General features: G+C 38.2%; 4 protein-coding genes across 5 annotated transcripts in view; 3 read left to right on the top strand and 1 right to left on the bottom strand.

Annotated features, from left to right (window-relative positions):
- Positions 1 to 113: 113 nt before the first annotated feature.
- Positions 114 to 6,970, bottom strand: LOC145908727 (uncharacterized). The gene is made up of 8 exons (XM_082996056.1): positions 6,817 to 6,970; positions 5,302 to 5,477; positions 4,659 to 4,781; positions 3,576 to 3,726; positions 2,947 to 3,120; positions 2,521 to 2,657; positions 424 to 583; positions 114 to 284 (listed from the first exon to the last, which is right to left on the bottom strand). Exons 1-7 carry the CDS (start codon positions 6,887 to 6,889, stop codon positions 428 to 430), a joined length of 990 nt encoding a protein of 329 aa, XP_082852182.1. The 5' UTR covers positions 6,890 to 6,970; the 3' UTR covers positions 114 to 284; positions 424 to 427.
- A 558-nt stretch (positions 6,971 to 7,528) lies between these two features.
- Positions 7,529 to 10,051, top strand: LOC145908567 (sperm flagellar protein 1-like). Of its 2 annotated transcripts, none has more exons than XM_082995867.1 (6): positions 7,529 to 7,922; positions 8,187 to 8,298; positions 8,508 to 8,637; positions 8,710 to 8,767; positions 9,035 to 9,189; positions 9,584 to 10,051. In XM_082995867.1, exons 1-6 carry the CDS (start codon positions 7,808 to 7,810, stop codon positions 9,716 to 9,718), a joined length of 705 nt encoding a protein of 234 aa, XP_082851993.1. In that variant the 5' UTR covers positions 7,529 to 7,807; the 3' UTR covers positions 9,719 to 10,051. The 2 variants fall into 2 exon arrangements, with proteins under 2 accessions (XP_082851993.1, XP_082851992.1); XM_082995866.1 differs by having other exon boundaries at positions 9,017 to 9,189.
- Positions 10,052 to 10,432: 381 nt separating this feature from the next.
- LOC145909271 (phosphoacetylglucosamine mutase-like) lies at positions 10,433 to 16,618 on the top strand. The gene is made up of 10 exons (XM_082996626.1): positions 10,433 to 10,788; positions 10,944 to 11,128; positions 11,395 to 11,590; positions 12,042 to 12,231; positions 12,691 to 12,848; positions 13,157 to 13,339; positions 14,363 to 14,476; positions 14,839 to 14,961; positions 15,083 to 15,256; positions 15,749 to 16,618. Exons 1-10 carry the CDS (start codon positions 10,564 to 10,566, stop codon positions 15,833 to 15,835), a joined length of 1,635 nt encoding a protein of 544 aa, XP_082852752.1. The 5' UTR covers positions 10,433 to 10,563; the 3' UTR covers positions 15,836 to 16,618.
- Positions 11,392 to 18,500, top strand: part of LOC145909272 (phosphoacetylglucosamine mutase-like) — a 40,761-nt gene continuing 33,652 nt past the window's right edge. Inside the window, exon 1 of the mRNA XM_082996630.1 lies at positions 11,392 to 11,504. The gene's annotated coding sequence lies outside the window, so the exon portion shown is untranslated. The remainder of the gene's footprint in view (positions 11,505 to 18,500) is intronic.

The raw sequence follows: 18,500 nt of genomic DNA, 5'->3' as shown, positions 1-18,500 counted from the left end.
AGACAACTGCATGTTTGTGGCTTCATAATATCTTATACCCTTTCCTGAACACCTTTTCTGACCCAAAGGGTTCTGAACACCCTTCTGACCTTAAAAGCGTTAAAGTCCAGGCACTGAATATTTTCGTAATTTATTGCGCAAACATCCAACATGTATACATCAATAGGTCGAAGGGCTGTCCGATTATTGAATAACAGTGTATTTACAAGTCACGTAGAAGCAGATATGTACAAATTCAACGGGTGGAGGGTCTGCCAATCGGTGTCGAATCAGTTGGTCGAAAACTGCAGAAAAACACAATTACGAGCTAATATACGAACACTATGTATTACCTACTGGAAACCATACAGTTTACAAACTGTTCACAAATTTTGGACACTTGGCATCAATGTAAAATAATACATGGCAATATAGGTCAGTCACCTGCTTAGGAACGTGTTTTAGCAGTGATTGGCCTCGAGGGCAACCCGTCCACACTATCAGCGTCCACGTAAGCGACAGATATCTTATAGCTGTGGTCAGGGTTGAGTCCTTCAATGTTGGCCTTGACTCTTGATCCTTGGCGTTCCCACGCAAAAAGAGCCTAACATGTAAAATTGTGGACGTTTGAAGCTGAATTTAGACGAGGGGTGCATACGTTACACGCTTGCAGGACAATGCGATGTTAAGTTGTTGCACCAATTATTATGAGTGGGATATTGCTTACGATAAGACGGCGAGTACAAGTTATATAATGAAGCACTAACCCAACACGGCAAAGAAACTTCTACATTGTTTGTTTATTAGCCGTATACCGCGGAAGAAGGGCTATTAAAAAGATATCGTATACTAATTCATTCCAGGGCGGTTTTGACTATAGACAGACAGCATATTGTCAAAACTGCCAGCCTCTGGCAAATCCATGGTTCTAATCAGGAAGCGTGGGGCAATATGTACATGCAAATTTAGACCACAGTCGGCTTAAGGTTATTTTGCAGGATGCGAGTCGTGATGCACCCAGTTTGGAAAACACGTTCTCCCATGCAATGTGACGTAACAATGTCTCGTTTGTTTGTTAATTGTTTGTGTTTGAAAGGAAGAGATAAGTTTGCTGTTTGTGTTTAAGTGGGCTAAAATGCTGTTTTGGATCGTGCAGAAATATTGCACTTAATTGGTATAAATAGTGGGTGTTTCACAGTGATCTGGATTTACGTTTGAACAAACAACGCTGGCTTAGTTATAATTAAGGACAACTTTGTGAAATAGGAGGCGAAGAGGTCGTAAAATCTGCTAAAGCTTAACAAATTGAAATCATAAAATGCCCTGCAGCCACATCCTTTCAACACCAACGAAAACGCGTCCTTCGACTGCGAATTCAAGTAAAACATTTTTGAATTGTGGCCAATTTCACTTGTGGTAGAGGTGATTTTAGCACGTTGTCGCTTGGTAAACATACCTAAATGTCGGGGCATCGCATATTGTCTAACTTGACACACACCCAAAACACAGATCATCTTGAGATAACGTTGCGCTCGCACGATGTAGCTGGTGCCATACCACAAAACGTATAGTGTTATAAGCAATTATACGGCCTGTAGAAAAGGTGTATTTAAAGTTTGAAAACAAACCGCTAACGTGGGATGTTATTTGTGTCGGCAAGACATTGCTGCCATCATAATAACCAAAGTGTCCGTATGTGTGTCTTTGTCGCAAACACAGACGGTTTAAAAGTTATCTGACCAGTTTTTCCAGAACTTACATTTCTAATTTTATAACTGCACAACTCTTACATTTATCCATGCTATATTAATTGTTCGCTTTCCATCGCGTGACAAACATCTGTGTGCCCTTTATTTTGAGGAATGCGATGTCTCAAAAAAACGTTGCTGAAACTAACCCTTACAATACGTGGAATTACGCCTATCGAAATGGTTGGTAATGTGCGAAAAAACAGCAATATTGCAATGGTAAACACTGAGGATGAAATGCCCGCTAACTATCATTGAAAAACTCCGAGGGCTAAATCGTTTATTGTTTTTGGTCTTGGTCTTGGTGTGCTCGTCCACAACTTGGACATAGGTATTGATCATATATGGTCTGTTTTAAAGCTTATTGAAACCCCTATCAACCTTGCCATGACAGCAAAGTCCGGAGATGGACAGAGATAGGTTATGTGAGTCAGTTCATGCCAAAAACAAGTTTAAAGAGAAACTGCTACAAGTCCCGTGAAACCACGTTGGAATCAGGCAATTCTGATCGTAAGATAATCACGTATCGCCGAATAAAGATATCGCCGTGATATCGGGTGGAAAAAGTACCCGACCCAGCGTACCAGGGTGCTATGGTAACTTAGGTTAAACAACATCGACACAACGATGAAGTTGTGTTTATGGGCATGTTTATGCGCAACGGTTTATCTCAAATAAATGTGGTTTCAGTTTCCTCTGAAATTTAGATCATAAACACGAGCAGGTGCGTTTACGGGCGTACGTGTTTATGTAAGTTACCGACTTGATCTTGTCAGCTAATCAAACCTCTCACCCGTATGTCGCTTCCATCTTCGTCAACGAGTGATGCGAGCTTGTAGTCGTCGGCTGATGCAAGGCCGTCAAACAGGATTGGGATTGCGACATCGGACAACTCAGCATCGACCACATTCACGTTTGTTGGGCGTGCGACTAAATACATTACGTTACAGAGTTCAAAGATTTGTGTGAGGCGGCGAATACATGCTGTGAACGTATACAGTTTCCGTGTTTTGCTTACATGTATCAGAAAAAGCGCAAATAACGTTACAACAATTAAAAATATGTGCATGATGGCCTAAAAAGCACTTTGAAATAAAAGGTGGTCATAGTTCTTTAAAAGAAAAGCAAAAATTTTGCAGATATATTTGATTATAGATTTAAATCTCTGCATAGTGCAATAATGGGGCATTTTTGTGCGCGGTCGCCAGAGTGCACTTACGTCTGCAGGTAGGCATAGGAAGCGCCCATTTGCCGCGCGTGCATAGAAAGTAGTATGGACCGTCACGCCTGTAATCGCCATTGCACTGGAAGAAGCATGCGCTGCGGGGAGAATTCCACCTGCTGCACGAAAAATTGCCGTGAGGACTGAACTCAGTGATTTCCTCGCAATGACCTTCAAAAATAAGGAGGTAATTTAAGCATCCTAACCTTCAGGGGGATAATGTGTGTCTGTGAATAGCGAGTTGGGGTTACTAAGTAAATGGTTACGAAATGTCAGTGGCTTTTTCGCATGCGACGGGCTTAGAACATATTTACCGCACTTACGACGCACCATTCAAAAACCTATCAGGCCGATTTGTTCGCGGGTTTGATTTTGTATTCGCAGAAGGCTGACCCAAGTTGTTAGTTGGCTCCATTTGCCTTCCCCCAAAACTCCTTACTTTGATTAAACTGTTACATGACGCCCTTTGTAGAAACTCAATATGACGCCATAGGGGGTCGCGGCGCACAGTTTGAGAATCAGTGTTGAAATATTGAAATATGTAAGTGGAAATTTGCCGATTGTGTTTTACTGTAAGTTCACGTTGCATAGTTCAAAGCTACAGACACCATGCAGTTTGTACTTACCAGGACAGTTTCGTTCGTCTGTGCCGTCGTCGCAATCCTTTTTTTTGTCACACCACCACTGTTCATCAATGCACTGTTCGTTGGTTTCGCAAGTGAACGATCCAATTCCACATGAACCGATTGGAGTTGGAGCTGTTGGAGCCGCAGTGCTCTGCAAGGAAAGTGTAATGAACGCAGCGTAATCATACGAAAAGATAAGGTGAGACTTAGAGTTTCTAAGCGTCATGTCACCGTGTTTCCAAGGTAGCCCTAAGGTCGAACGCAAGGTAGAAATATCAAAATGTATGCAGTAAAAAAGTTATATGCATAACATACCCAACAACAAGTGATAGCCGTTGACTTATCCACGGTCAATTTCTAAGCATTATGTGACGGCATGTATGTTTATAAAGTGGCTTTAGGCACGAGTCCGTTGTAGAAACTATCGCGTTTGCAGTTTGACGAAAAAGTATCTGCAATAACAACCCCAACAACAAGTATAGCAGTTGACCTGAGGTCAATCATAAACTGATATAACTTCAATATTAGACAGCTTCATTTCAACTTCAAGTGATGTGTTTCAATTCACCGCACATTAACCTTGTATCGAAATGTCACAAAGGCCGAAGTTCCTATGATTGAAATGTGTTATTATGTCTTTAAAAATAGTCAGGCACTTTGGCCTGATAGCCTTGACGCACTCGCGGTTTTCATGCTATTCGCTACATCAGCGGCGATACGCATCTAATCGAAAGTAAGAAAGTGAGTGCCCTTCACGGTCCTTAACCGCTCCATGTGCGGTAAAGGTCGTGTACAAGTAGTGCGGTTTCAAAACGGTAGTTTAGATTTGTTTTAGCGCTTTAAATAACTTTGCAGCTGCATGAAAATGTTTCCGTGACATCTTGACCCGATATTTGAACTTGGAAGGACGATGTTTGCCGAACATTGGTCTTTGATTGTTCTTTATAATCGTGCAGTTTTGTTCCATACTCGGGTAGCAACGAGCGGAGACAGACACAAAACATTTATACACGAAGGTGCGACTTGTTTATTAGCGGTGCAGCCGCCGAATATCTGATTCTATTGTTAGTCTAAGGGACTCACGGTAGTGGTTGTTTTGCCAAAAGTCCAGGTGCGCGCTGGTTTTCCGAGCCTGCTGCGATGACCTTCGTGTCCCACGCACTGAACCCGAACACCATATATTTCGTGGATCTCCAAGCCACCAACCTGCAAACGATGCAAAGCATGAGAGAGCGGGTGTGCATCAAACTTTGCGCCCTTTCGTAAGCGACGCTAATTACCCTGAGGCTTCGATAAGTTATGGTGATAAGGGAACTCAAAGTAAATAGCGCTTCTATGTAAAAGTGTGGTTGCTAATTGCGTTCAAGGAACACAACGATACTATGTTTGGTGCCGGGCATATTGTATTTTGGTTATTCTGTTCTTATGACACCATTAAACGTAACTTTTATTCACCAACGTTTCGCCATTACCCTGAGATGGCCAAGTTTAATAGCAAGTGCAACGTCGGTGAATAAAAAAGTGTACGTTTAATTTTTTCCAAGAAGAACAGATTAATTAGAATTACAACGATACATTTTGTAGAGAAACTGCGTAAAAATTATTTCACATTATGATAACCAGCATGAAAGGTTGCGCAGGCCCCTGGCAATACCTTACAATTTGATCGCAAAACCATGTTTTTTTTGTTAAAAATTTGCACACATTGTTCGCTTTTTTCTTATACCGTAAACGTCGTTCCCTTGATGTCCATAAAATCGGCAACGGGTTTGTCACTATTGTAACCGCGGTAGAGATAGACGTTGTAGGAATCGGCATCGGCCACTGGCAACCACCTCACTTTGAAATAGTTGCCTCCGACGTCGCTCCATCGGATCCAAGTCCACGCCGGTGGCGCCATACCTGCAACATACGTGCATATCACATCGAAAACCTAACGGGATTCATCGTCAGGATATTCTGGGTTCATATCGCGGTGTGGTAAAAAAATTAAAAAAAAGTTGGGTATAGCCCAGGAATAACGAAGGGGAAATGGAAAAAATGAATTTCTCAAACACGAACACTGAAAAATGAGACATCGTGCAAAAGTTGCACTTGCGCGTATCAGCGTGAATAATCACCGAAAATCAGCTTGTCATTAAATATACGCCACTATATATACATATGTATACACATGTTTTAAACGCCCTTTTGTAGGCGTAATCGATTAAAGCGCGGAAACCGTTTTGCAATTTAAAACCGTTTTGCGGTGCCCTTGGTGGTGACAAATCGTGGTAAAGTAGCCACAATTGCAGTCATTTGCGGGGAATTTTCGTCGAGATTCGAGGCTCGTTTCCGTCGAAGGAAACGGCGCAGTCGAGAGAACGTAATAAGTTTATGAAGAAACCGGAGCAGTTACAATAACACACTTTATCGAACATGAGTAAGATACAATCACAATGGTGGGTAAAAATATAGAAAACCGCGTACAAACGGGAGTTTTTGTAAATTGTCATCTATTTTTGACTTTATCGCAATCACAGTCTTCGATGAAAGCTCTGTTATGATGTAACGTCCTCGATAATGCAGTTGACATTTGAGAAAGTGATTGGCGCCTATTGATGTACTCTCTTAGTGACAGCGCAATTAGCGGAACTTGTGATGGAGCGACCGTCTTAATGGAGGGCAATTGAACAATAGAGTATCGCCGGCCTATATATTAACGTTTTTGCAATAATGCAGATAATGTCATGTGACTTAATCACAGATGTTATTGCGCAATTCATTGCCTCAATAACAAAACAATTAGAAAATGTCTATTTTTGTAAATTCTGTGTGAATTTTGTTTGAACATAAACTTGAACCTTTGGCAAAACCACTTTACATATTGCAATGTAAAAGGCGTTTTTAACAAAAGTGTCCTTATTTTGTAGCAGTTGAATTCAACGTTTTTCCAATGCCATTTTTTGTGCGTGACACATGTGGGAACTTTTAAACTTGCAATATAAGAGGACCAACCGTTTGCGCACGAGGTACTTCTATAGTTTTAGTCCCTTCATTTTGATCGCACTTGCATGCTTTTTTAATCTAAAATATCATAATAAATACACAACGCCCAGGTTCTCGCAAACCATGTCTTTAGTTGTTCGTTCAAAGAACACGGTTGTTTGCGTAAAATGTTTCGCAACGATTGCTTAAAAAATTTTTCAAAGTATAAAAAAGACATATAATGTAAAATTACATAAAAACAAATTCAACGTACTTGGATCTTCCTGAGCATCGGACAGAGTAGAAAGGCATACGAGCGTAACCGCAATCAATACAATCTTCATCATCGTCTTCTGAACTTTTCTTTGCGCGAAAGATGTACTTCTGTAGACGGTTGTTAAAGATCTGTTGCTATCTATGGTGCACCTGGCTTTATATAAAGCAAAAGGTTGTTTACCCGCCAAGAAACTTTTTCCCCTTCGTAAAAGAACAGCCTATCAGTTTCCGTGACGCAATTCAGCCATCAAGGTTTTAATGCGCCTCACCCTTTCTTGCGGAGATGTGTTGATAAGGACAGCGGAAACAGGAGTTTAATAAAGTCAGATTTTGACGCCAATCCTGATTAACATGTTTAAATAAAAACAGTTAACACGTAATGGCCAACTCTTTGTTTGTTTTTGTTTGGACAATACCATTTACATATTGAACAGAGAAGATGTATCACTCGTTTTTGCCTGATTTCATTAAAACAATACCAAAAATAACTGAGGGCGATTTAAAAACAGTATGGAAATTCCTGTCCCCCATGTAACATGATTTTATTTGTTTCGTATGCCCCCTGTGAAATGACCGATCCTATTTTTTATCATGTGCGCCGCTAGTGTTTAAATATAGAGCGGTTACCATTTGTTTGTAACGTAGCGAATGGACGCCGTTTATTTACACCTTTGTTGTCTTTCTTGTCTTGCCGAAATCGTGGTAGTTGCCACTTGCAAAGACATTGTTAACGGTTTCGCTGCGACCCAAGACCTCATGTAGGTTAAATAAATATGTGCATAGGTTGACCTCCATTTTAAATTGTGTTGTACTAGGAAATGTACAATACGAGAAAAGCAATTAAGCATAATGTATGAGATTGACTAATTCAAATTTGCCGAAACTATGTTTTATTAAGTTAAGAGTTGATTTTGTGGGAAAGAGTTCCATAGTTCAAATTTTATTAACAAAACTGTAGCTTGAACAGTAGATGACCTCAACAGTAGAGTATGTCTTATGATGATCCCCTTAAAGAAGAAGATCTGCAAGGTTTGCTGGCATGGATTGACAAAATTCCTTTGTCACGGAAAAAGAAAAACCTCACCAGGGACTTTAGTGATGGATGTAAAGAATTTTTATACATTTTGTGGCAATTCATTCAATATTCAACTCAAATGTTTGCATAATTATGTGTAATGATTGTTATAGATTTTGAAATGTTACCAGGAAAGTGAATGGCATTGTTTGTCTAATCTTATGTTCTTCCATATAAACAAAACAGTAGGGCCTTAAATACACATATTGTACATTGAAGGCATTTACAATGTTGCTTTATGCATACCTAATTGCACATGCTCTTTACATGAATTTGTTGTATGTTTGCAACAGTGTTGGTGGCAGAAATTATCAAACACTACTTTCCAAGACTTGTGGAAGCTCACAACTACATTTCAGCAAGTTCAGTTAGCCAAAAACTAAATAACTGGGGCACCTTGAATAGGTAATTATGGCAAAATACCTGACTCCTTTGTTTGTTTGGCACTTTGAAGTTATCTGTGTGTACACTTAGCCCTGATTAAGTTACAAATAAATTTAGAGTCACTGTATAGTTACATATGGGATAAGATGAGACAATATACAGTATTAGTGAGTTTAGTTTTATTGGTAGTATTTTTGTTTAAATATTTAACAAACATGCTTCTGTTGCAGAAAAGTTTTGTCAAAACTACATTTCACTGTACCTGCTGACATTATGCAGAAGATAGCAGAGTGCACTCCAGGCATTGTTGAAGTTTTCTTGCTTGGTTTGCAGCGAAAAATTGATGATGCAACTTTTAAGGTTTGTAAAAACCTGTGATAACTTGTTCAAAATTCCTGTAAACTCTTTTAATATTGTTTATTTTTGGTGTAGCATGGATACACTCCCGAAAGCCGTCCATATTACAATGTAAGATCAGGATCTGAGAAAAGTAAGTTATTGCATTGAAACACACATAGCTTTATAAAAGTAATGTCATAGTGACATGTTTACACTTACCAATTAAAACCACCACATCATTGAAAAAGATTTTACTATTTGGTCATCTGTCGCATAATTGTAGTGCAATCAAAACCATCTAAATTGTTTTTAAAAAGCCATTATATTTTATATTTATTCAAGTCTTTTCTGTGTCAGTGACACTCTTTTTTATATACGAAGTAATTGTTGTTACCTGTAGGTCATAACCCTAATGCAGATAGTGCTCCTGCATCCCAGCATATGCAACAAGATTACGCTGTGAAAAATCCAGTACCTCTCGCACAACTTGACTTGGGTGGTTTGGACAGCCAAACTCGACTGATTCTCGAAGAAAAAGAACAGGCACTGCTGGCATCACAGGAAACTGTGCAGGTAAAATGGTTTTTCTTATCCCAGGTTATATATTTTTTGGAACAGTAAAAGCAACCTACTATCTCAAAGTATGTAGTATTGTTGCAGATAATATGCACTTTGAGGTTTCCATTGCTGCAATAGCAAAAGCAAATATTTGTCCAGAAATTCCTGCCTGCCCCAAATCTAATTATGTTGACTGTATTTGAGAGTATTTCGTAATTTTTGTTATAATCTCTGGTTTACAAATGGCCCATACTACATACTGGCTTACACAAACCCAAGTCAACAGCAACAACCATCATAAATTTCTAATCTTTATTTTTAGGTAGGAACTATTTGTTATCACATAATGTGGTTTAAGAAAAATTGCAACACAAGACCTATACCCACCTTGTATCTTTACTCGTCTTAGATCCTCCAGGTAAAAATCAGAAGGCTGGAACACCTTTTACATTTGAAAGATCTGCGCATTCAGGATATGGAACAACGAATAACGCGTTATGACTCCGTGTCCACTTTGCAAAGCAACCAGCACCACAGACAATGAAAACTCGCCTTCTATTCGTGTGTTAAAATCTTGTATATTTTGTTTGTGTGCTTAACTTTTTTGTTTTCTCATATTTGTGAATGTGAACAATTTTAAACAGATATTTTTTGGTAACTTTATAAACCTTTTTGTGTATATGCGTGCAGTGACATTTGATTTGCTAAGTACGGGGCAATGACGCCGATGTATTGTGTATTAAGCTATGGTCCTTACGGAATGGTACGAGTAAGTTGATTCTGCAGATCCACCTGTTTTATGGACTGTTATTATACGTGGAATGTTTTAAAATACAGGTTACTGCGTGATAAACGCATGTTTTAAATTGTTGGGTTATAATAAACATTCTGTTTTAAATATAATTGATCCCACCGGTCACCAAACTTTCGCGACAAGGCAAAATGGTATTTTACCTACGTCTTTTCCGAAAAGTTGGCAAAACCGGGCAAGTCCAGGCAAGCTTGTGCTCGATGATTACATAGGTTGGTTTCTCAGCCATTTGAAAGTGGTGTAATATTGAGTTGCTGTTGCTACCAGGAGGTAAAGTTGGTAATATTCAATTGAAATGTTGTTTAGCAATTTAAAAGATCAGTTCCAAAGAAAAAAATGCATTTATTGCTAGTGAATAAGCATAAAACAAACATTTTTGTTTATTTTATTGGAAAATATTTATGCCGGGTGGTTTGATTTCTATAGTTTGCCGGTCGGCATAAACAAAATTCATTCTGGCTGCGGTTTTGTTAAGCGCGTTGTCGACAAAGCCACGTAACGCGAAAGGTTAAAACTTTGCAGAATAACTAACCTGCAGTTTTATCGAACTTGTGCAGTTAAAGTCGCAAAACATCACCATGGCCGCCGCAGCAGCAAGCATTAACGACGTGAAGGTGCTAAAGCTGGCTGAAGTTCACGCAAAACCAAGCAAGTCCAAGATGTCGTACGGCACTGCTGGGTTTCGTGGCAAAGCCACCGACCTTGACCATGTATTTTTCCGCATGGGACTACTTGCAGTTTTGCGGGCAAAGTGCAAGAAAGCCGTTATTGGTGTCATGGTAACAGCATCCCATAATCCTGAGGTCAGTTCAGTTGGTGTCAATTAATTTATCCACTATGGTGTTGCTTTGTAATTTCGTGCAAAATTAAGGTTTTGATCAACATTAATGTTTGTTCTTTGTTGTTTTTAAATGAAACATTGATAAATGACATATCAAGATTATGTTTATTTACATAGGAGGACAATGGTGTCAAGCTGATTGATCCACATGGCGAGATGCTCAAACAAGAATGGGAGATTTATGCCACAACCTTAGCAAATGTAGGCAATGATGAGATTATGAAAGAACTCAACAACATAGTAATAAAGGAAAATATATCCTTAGATGAACCAGCTACAGTTTTTACTGCCAGGGATACCAGGTAGTTATTTGTTGTTGTGTTTTCACTATTTGGCATAACCATTCAAAGCTTTGAAATGGTAAAATGTGCATAGAAATCATTTTTTCTCAACACTTTTCGAAACCAACATGACTTGGAAACTTGGTCACAGAGGTAAAAATTTGTCAAACGCCAAATATTGTTCATGGTGTTTTGATATAAAAATTGCCCAACTACAACTAATATAAAAACACTAAATGATTCAACCAGAATTATGACATAATATTACATTTAAATATATTTTGCAGACCTAGCAGCATTGTCTTGAGTCAAGCTGTCAAAGATGGGATATCTGCATTGGGAGGAACAACTAAGGATTTTGGGTTGCTTACAACACCTCAGCTTCATTATGTGACATGTATGTATAACACTGGAAATACTGAAGTAACTGAAGAAAGTTACTACAACCACTTTGCTGATGCCTTCAAAGCTTTGGTTAAGGAGGTAAAATCCAGTTACCAAAACAGTCAGTTTATGAGTACACAGAGGAAGTTTAATAATGTGTTATTTCCTTTTCACTTATTGAACACACATAACAGAGACAAATATAATGTAAGCATATATGGCCGATAGACATTATTTTTATCAATTGGCCCATTTGCTGTTAAGTGTATGATATTAAAATTATGATTGTAAAAATAGCATGTACTCTACATTGGTTTCTGGAGTACTTAGAGCAGTAATGTAAATAAATTTTTTTTGAAACAAAGTGAACACTAATGTCTGTTTGCATAAAGTATACACATATATATTTCTCATTATAAGTTTTGGGTTTGCTCAAACATTATAATCTTCCAATAGTAATAATAATAAGCACAACCTATACTATACTGCAAGCCAGTATATTCACAGAATTCGCTATGCCCTTATTTGTTTATTGGGCAATTTTTTGTAGAAATCAGATTGTTCTATGGTCACTGTTGATTGTGCCAATGGTGTCGGAGCACCAAAACTACAGAAATTATATGAAAATATTGGTGGATCAATAAATTTGGTTGTACACAACAATGCTGAAGTGGGGAATGGAAAACTGAATAAAGACTGTGGGGCAGACTATGTGAAGATACAGCAACAGGCACCAGTTGGTAAATAGTTATTTTTTTTAAATGCCTTTGCTAACATTGCACACTAAACCTGCCCTTACCATCAGGAAATTTGATACTTATTGGAAAATAGTTTGGTTTTAAAACATCACTTCCCAAAGCATGTATTACCATGCAGGTAGTTTAGTTGTAAAGTCCTCAGCTAATTAGACTCATCTTTAAGAGTCCAATTGTTAATGTTAAATCTGAGAAATAGGCGAAGTTGCTCACTGTAAAAGCCTTTTATATGAAACAATATGGTAGTGTTGAATCATGATCCTCAACCATAAGGTCAGGTGCTACTGTTTTAAATATGAGTATGTTTTTTTCCCATTTTTGCTGGTGATTTGTTTATCTAGAATCTAGCATTGTGAAGATGGTATCATTGGGCTTTTTGTATTTGAATTGGCAATGTGTGTTTTTAATTCAGTTGTCAAGAAAGTTCAATGCTTTTTTCCATAGGCCTCAACATGGAGCCATACCATCGATATGCTTCCTTTGATGGTGATGCAGACCGTCTTGTATACTACACCCTGGACAGTGACTGTAACTTTATTTTGCTTGATGGAGACAAAATTGCATCCTTATTTGCACTCTATATTAAGGAGCTTCTGACCAAGGTGGTGTAAAACAAAATATACAAGCTATGGAAAGTGTATAGAAAAGGAGATGCAACAAAATGAACTTATGTGTACATAATTAGTGAACAAACATAAAATAAATTTTATGTACAAACCTTTTGGTCTATTTGTCATAATGTTGGAATTGAAAATACTTAAAAATGCAATTGGACCTTAATACCACAATTTTGTTTCTAGAATATTAATTGTAACACCAGTGCAACATGCTTACTGTCATGAGCCTTGTATGTTCACTTTAAAATCTTTTTATTGGGCCAATCTGGTTCAATTTCTTTATTCGATTACAGTCAAACCTTGAAGCCAGCCTTGGAGTGGTTCAAACAGCTTATGCCAACGGAAGCTCAACCAAGTTTCTGAAAGACACCTTAAAAGTGGATGTTGCCTGCGTCAAAACTGGAGTTAAGCACCTACATCATAAAGCTCAAGATTTTGACATCGGTGTGTACTTCGAAGCAAACGGACATGGCACTGTAAGTTTGTGCAAATGTTGACAAAGCATTATTATATTATGGATCTGTTGCTTCTATTAGACAAAGCAAAGGAACAGATAATGTATTTAACAGTTAAATTAATGTTAGTTCTACATAACAATCCTGTTATATTTCTTTTAGTTTATTCTTTTTAGTCTAAAATTAAGAAAAATGTTTATGCTAAGTATGTAGTCACAGTGTGTATTTTAAGCAATAACAAAGAACCTTCAGCTACCCTCAACAGCAATACAATAAACAGCAGACTTAGATGCACTGAACAAGCCATTGCCTTCAGCACAGCAACATCAAGTCCAAACCAAACTATTAAGAAACCACAAAATGATGTGTTGCTTGCATAAACTCTTGACTGAAGTGAAGTGCCATTGTCAAGGGAGCCTGTTCGTCATGTTATGTGTACATTGGTACCTGTCCCAAGCTCTCGCGTCTTGGGTTGTTTGGCTCACCAGTTGTTTTGTGTCATTTAACTGTGTTACAACTAAAATTCTACTTTGAACGAAGAACAGGTGGAACTAATTTGGATGTCTGGCTTGATATAACACAAGCCGAAACTACGGGGAAACCCCGCCATCGATACAAACTTTTGGAAACTGATTTCTTTTCACCCATTTCTCAAAACCCAGAACCTCGCTCTCTGACTTTGGCACAAACACTAAGAACAAATGTGCGTACAAGGCCTACTTTGCAACCAAATTAACAACATGTGCTGTCCGATCACACGAGACGTAGTTTGGACAAATGCAAACCTTAATATGTACAGAATCGATTCAAAGTCTTTTCGACAGTGTGTGACGTAACTGTCAACGCCCTGAGAAAGACGCAGTAACAATCCATACACTGCATCGACAATAACACAGTTTTTCAAGCAATGAACTGGTTTCTGCAGGTTTTGTTATAGCACTGGCTCAACTTTGTATGCTCGTCATCGATTTTACCTTTATTCTACATATAAGGTGTTTCAGCAATTCGTTTATATTTTGTGTATAAAGCTCGAATTTCGCATAGGTTACTGTGAAGGACTCTTGGAAAAAAGTGTTGAAAGAGAAAGCTTCTGATGCTGGATCAGCTGAAGGTTCTGCTGCTCAGGATTTGGAGACTTTTCTGTCGGTTATTAATGAGGTACAAGAATAACAAAAGTTTGTACAAATACGTCTTCTATCTCTGCATATTGTATGATTTCATAAGTCATGATTGTCAACTCAAGACTTGTCAACTCAAGGTCCAATTCGCCCTTACATATGAAATAAAAATAATTAAATAATTTAGTGTCATTACAATATGCAGAGAAAAATAATTTAGTGTCATTTTTATAAAAAACGACATTGCCCTGTGGTTTTTTAAAATACTTCAGAGGCCTGTAGAGTACATACCTGAAACTTAGTGCATTGTCGTTAGTTTACGATATGAACCAACTAAAACCTCCACAAACTCACCCGATTGTGGCGTGATTAGAGATTAATGAGACAATACTATGTAAACAGACAGTCGGTGATGCCATGGCAGATATGCTCGCTGTGGAAGCCATTCTCTATGCTAAGGAATGGAGTGTGAGAGAATGGTGCGCGTTGTACAACGAACTGCCAAACAGACAAATGAAAGTCAAGGTGTGCACAAGTCTGGAGTATTGACCACCAAATAGTTTGTTACTGACGCTACCAGACGTCTGTTAAACATCCTCAAAAAAGCATTCGAACGCAACAGAGCTCATACCTTTACAATACACAGGTTGCCGACCGTTCAGTGATTGAAACCACAGACGCGGAAACACGAACCGTCAAACCGCAGGGCTTGCAGGATGCCGTCGACCGCTTGGTGGCGCAATACGCTTGCGGTAGATCGTTCGTTCGACCTTCTGGAACAGAAGATGTTGTACGCGTGTATGCCGAGAGCGACACACAGGTATTTTTACAAAACGTTTCAGATTGAAGTCAATTGTTTCTTATATACATAGAAAAAATCGCTTTCGCCTGCACGGGCATCCTTAATTTTCTCATTTAAATACAAGAAACTTCAAAAAAAATTCGCTGGTAGAAAAACAACGCTAATAGAGAGATAGATTCTGGCAAAATTTAGGAACCTGTTTAGTTTTAGTTGTTTTTTAATAAATGCTTGGTTCAGATGTGGCCGCCCCTTTGCTTCCAAGTGCCAATTGTGTTTTTCACTTTTAAATTAAATTCGCCACCACTTTCAACTTTTATCTTAAATTTACAATGTACTTTTTAATGGAAATCTTTTGGATTTTTGTCGCCGACTGCAATATTGTTTAAAAAGGGGTCTAAATAGCTCTTTTTTTGCTTCGTCGACTTATGCCACCAACAAATTGCCAAAGTGGGCAAAAACACAGTACATTTTGTGACAATATCATAACAATAAAAACATCGTTATTTTTAGGAGAACGCCAACGCATTGGCGGAGAAAGTCTGTTCCGTTGTATACGATATGGCAGGTGGTACTGGTGAAAAACCAAAATGTTCATAGTCTTTTACATCTATTGCTAAGTATCGCCTTTCAAGCTATTTCCGCATATCATCTAGGCCCTAGGCATATTATGTTACTGCCCTATACATATATTGTTGCTCGCCAAAGACGCCAGGACGTTGTACTAGTAAGCCTTACTATCTTATTGACCCACAATCCCGGTTCACATTCACTTGTAATTTGCAAAATCTTGTTTCGTTTATTCCTTCTATTTTCCTTCTTGTTTGTTCGTTGATCGCAATTTCTTACCACGTAGGCAGTACATGCTACTTTTCCAATCGTTGTGAAGTTTTAATTTGGCATATTTGTGGGTAATTCCCGTATGGTCATGCAACGTAATAACCAAGGATGAACGTACTTTGTTATTGCCAAAGAAAACGTTTGAACGTATCGGTAAGCAACACTATACCAAAAAGTATTGAAATTAATTAAACGTTGTTTATTGCGCTTTTTCATCCTTTCCAAAATAATGTTCTTCATCGATTTACAAGGCTGGTAATTTGAACTAGTGCTTCTATGCTATACGTATTATGTGTATGGCCACTAAGCACCAAGGTTTCAGATTTTTTCCTATCCGTCCAAAATTGAAATTTGGAGTCGAAAATTTCCGGTCGGTCATCACCTGTCTATATCGGTTTCCATGACAACTGCTGTACAAATACCCGCTTTCCTATACAATGCACAGTCGATAGTTCTTTCTCCTACCCGCTGGTCTGTTGGGCTGCGCTTCAACGTAATTCAATTTCCACCAACCCCTGTAACTTGTGAGCAGTGCAATTGAATAAAGCGACGAGTTTTATATCTTGTGAGTGTGGCTTCCATGTTCTAAAACGAAGCAAAATCATATGTTGGTCGTGCGCTGGAAATTAAAGCTATTTTATCTTGTGATCAAAAACCCTTACCTCCTTCTAGAGTCGCTACTTATTGCAGACAACAACGCGAACGAAAATATTTGTTTGTCCAAAACTGATAAAAGGTTACCACAGGATGCCGAGGTTTATCCCAGGTGCGGGTCATGTTTTACGTGCTAACTAAAGATTTGTTTGAGGTTCGCCAGCAACAAGCCTTGACGTCGTACAATATCGCGATTCTGAAATCTACTCTTATCGCGTATGTCTCAGTCACAAAACAAGGTAAAAGAAAGTTTAAATTTCAACGTTAAAACTAGAAAAATAGAGCATTCCATTACCTTGTGATCCTAGGATGTGCTGTTGATTTATACACACCACACTCACTAATATATTTGGTAATTATTAACAAGCTCAATTGTCACATAAAGTACAAGAAAATACATTTGTCAGTGCTCGACGAATACGTTAAACTAAAGCGCATGCAACGGCTGTCAACTCCGGCTGGGATTTGGTGAAATTTAGGATGATTTGGACAATGTTTTGAAATCACAGATCACAAACCCATAGCACCCTATGCAGTGTTGGGTTGTTTTACGACGCTGTTTCGTCTTTAAATCCGTCTCATTCAATTAATCTAACTCAACAATATATTTCTGCCCCTAAGCTTGCTATATAGATGTTTTGTTGCTTAGATTCGCCCACGTACACGTGGTTTAGTACATATATATGCATGTATGTGGATGGAATAGTACTGATTGTTTCAATGTTTTATTGATTATTGCTTGCAAGTAGCCAGAATAGTCTGGTACACACAAATTTTGTCGCATAAGTTGAACTGTAAGAACACACGAAAAATATAAAGTAGATGAAATTATTGTAGACAATTTACAGCGTCAGGTCTTATAACAATTAACAGTCTGAAAAATGTTTTACACATCACTTTGCCTCTTGATATTAAAACTACAACACAGGCTAAAATCATTACACTTTTTACAAAAAATGTTTTCACAGTCTCAATTGCATGTAACAATTTGAAACAAAGATTTTAAACGGCGCTTGTACATGCAAACGTTAAAGCAATGAGCTTATTCTGTACTTGGAAACAATGATCTACGAAAATTGCCTTAGGAAATAGTGATAATTATGTTTTTTTTTGTTTGGCATTGACAAAGATTTTAGAAATCAGTATAGGAAAATTCAAACAGAATTTAATCAATTAATCGCCATGACTACCTTTTATTTACACAATACATGTCGGGATCACTTAATTTTCATCGTTTTGAGGCTGAGAGACGTTCGAATACGTTGGGATAGGGAACCGAACTTTATACCGCAATTGGGTCCGTGTCCACGGAGTTGGTTCTTCCAACTCGGCCATTTTAGCTCGAACTCTCGTAAGAACCTGAACACATAGGCTACCATCAGAACATTTGTGATGAACACAGATAGTGGCAATTATATTTAAGGCGAGTTGGTTGTTTAAACAAATAGTATCAAAATTTCTTGCCTGCGAAAGATTTGCGTCTGGATCATCTTTCGTCACAGAGTGCAACGTTTTGAAAAAAGTCGATTCTCCATTAATCCTTTTACCTGTATATTCCAATATTAATTCGGTGAACGCCTTTTTCGTAACAGTAGCATTTCAAGCATTCTAGTAATTTTGCATGTGAACTAAAGTTTCATGGTCTCGACAGCATTTTGCACATTTGACCATTTCACATTCTTTCCTTCGACAATATAGAATACCTCACAAACTTGCCTAATAATATCAGCATTCAGACACACTTAAGTAGATAATCATACCTGCAGAAGAG

The sequence above is a fragment of the Ascidia mentula genome, chromosome 7, assembly GCF_947561715.1.
Source record: "Ascidia mentula chromosome 7, kaAscMent1.1, whole genome shotgun sequence".
In the NCBI taxonomy this organism is placed as follows: Eukaryota; Metazoa; Chordata; class Ascidiacea; order Phlebobranchia; family Ascidiidae; genus Ascidia; species Ascidia mentula.
The sequence above is the reverse complement of the archived record's forward strand: the minus strand, read 5'-3'. Positions and strand labels throughout refer to the sequence as shown.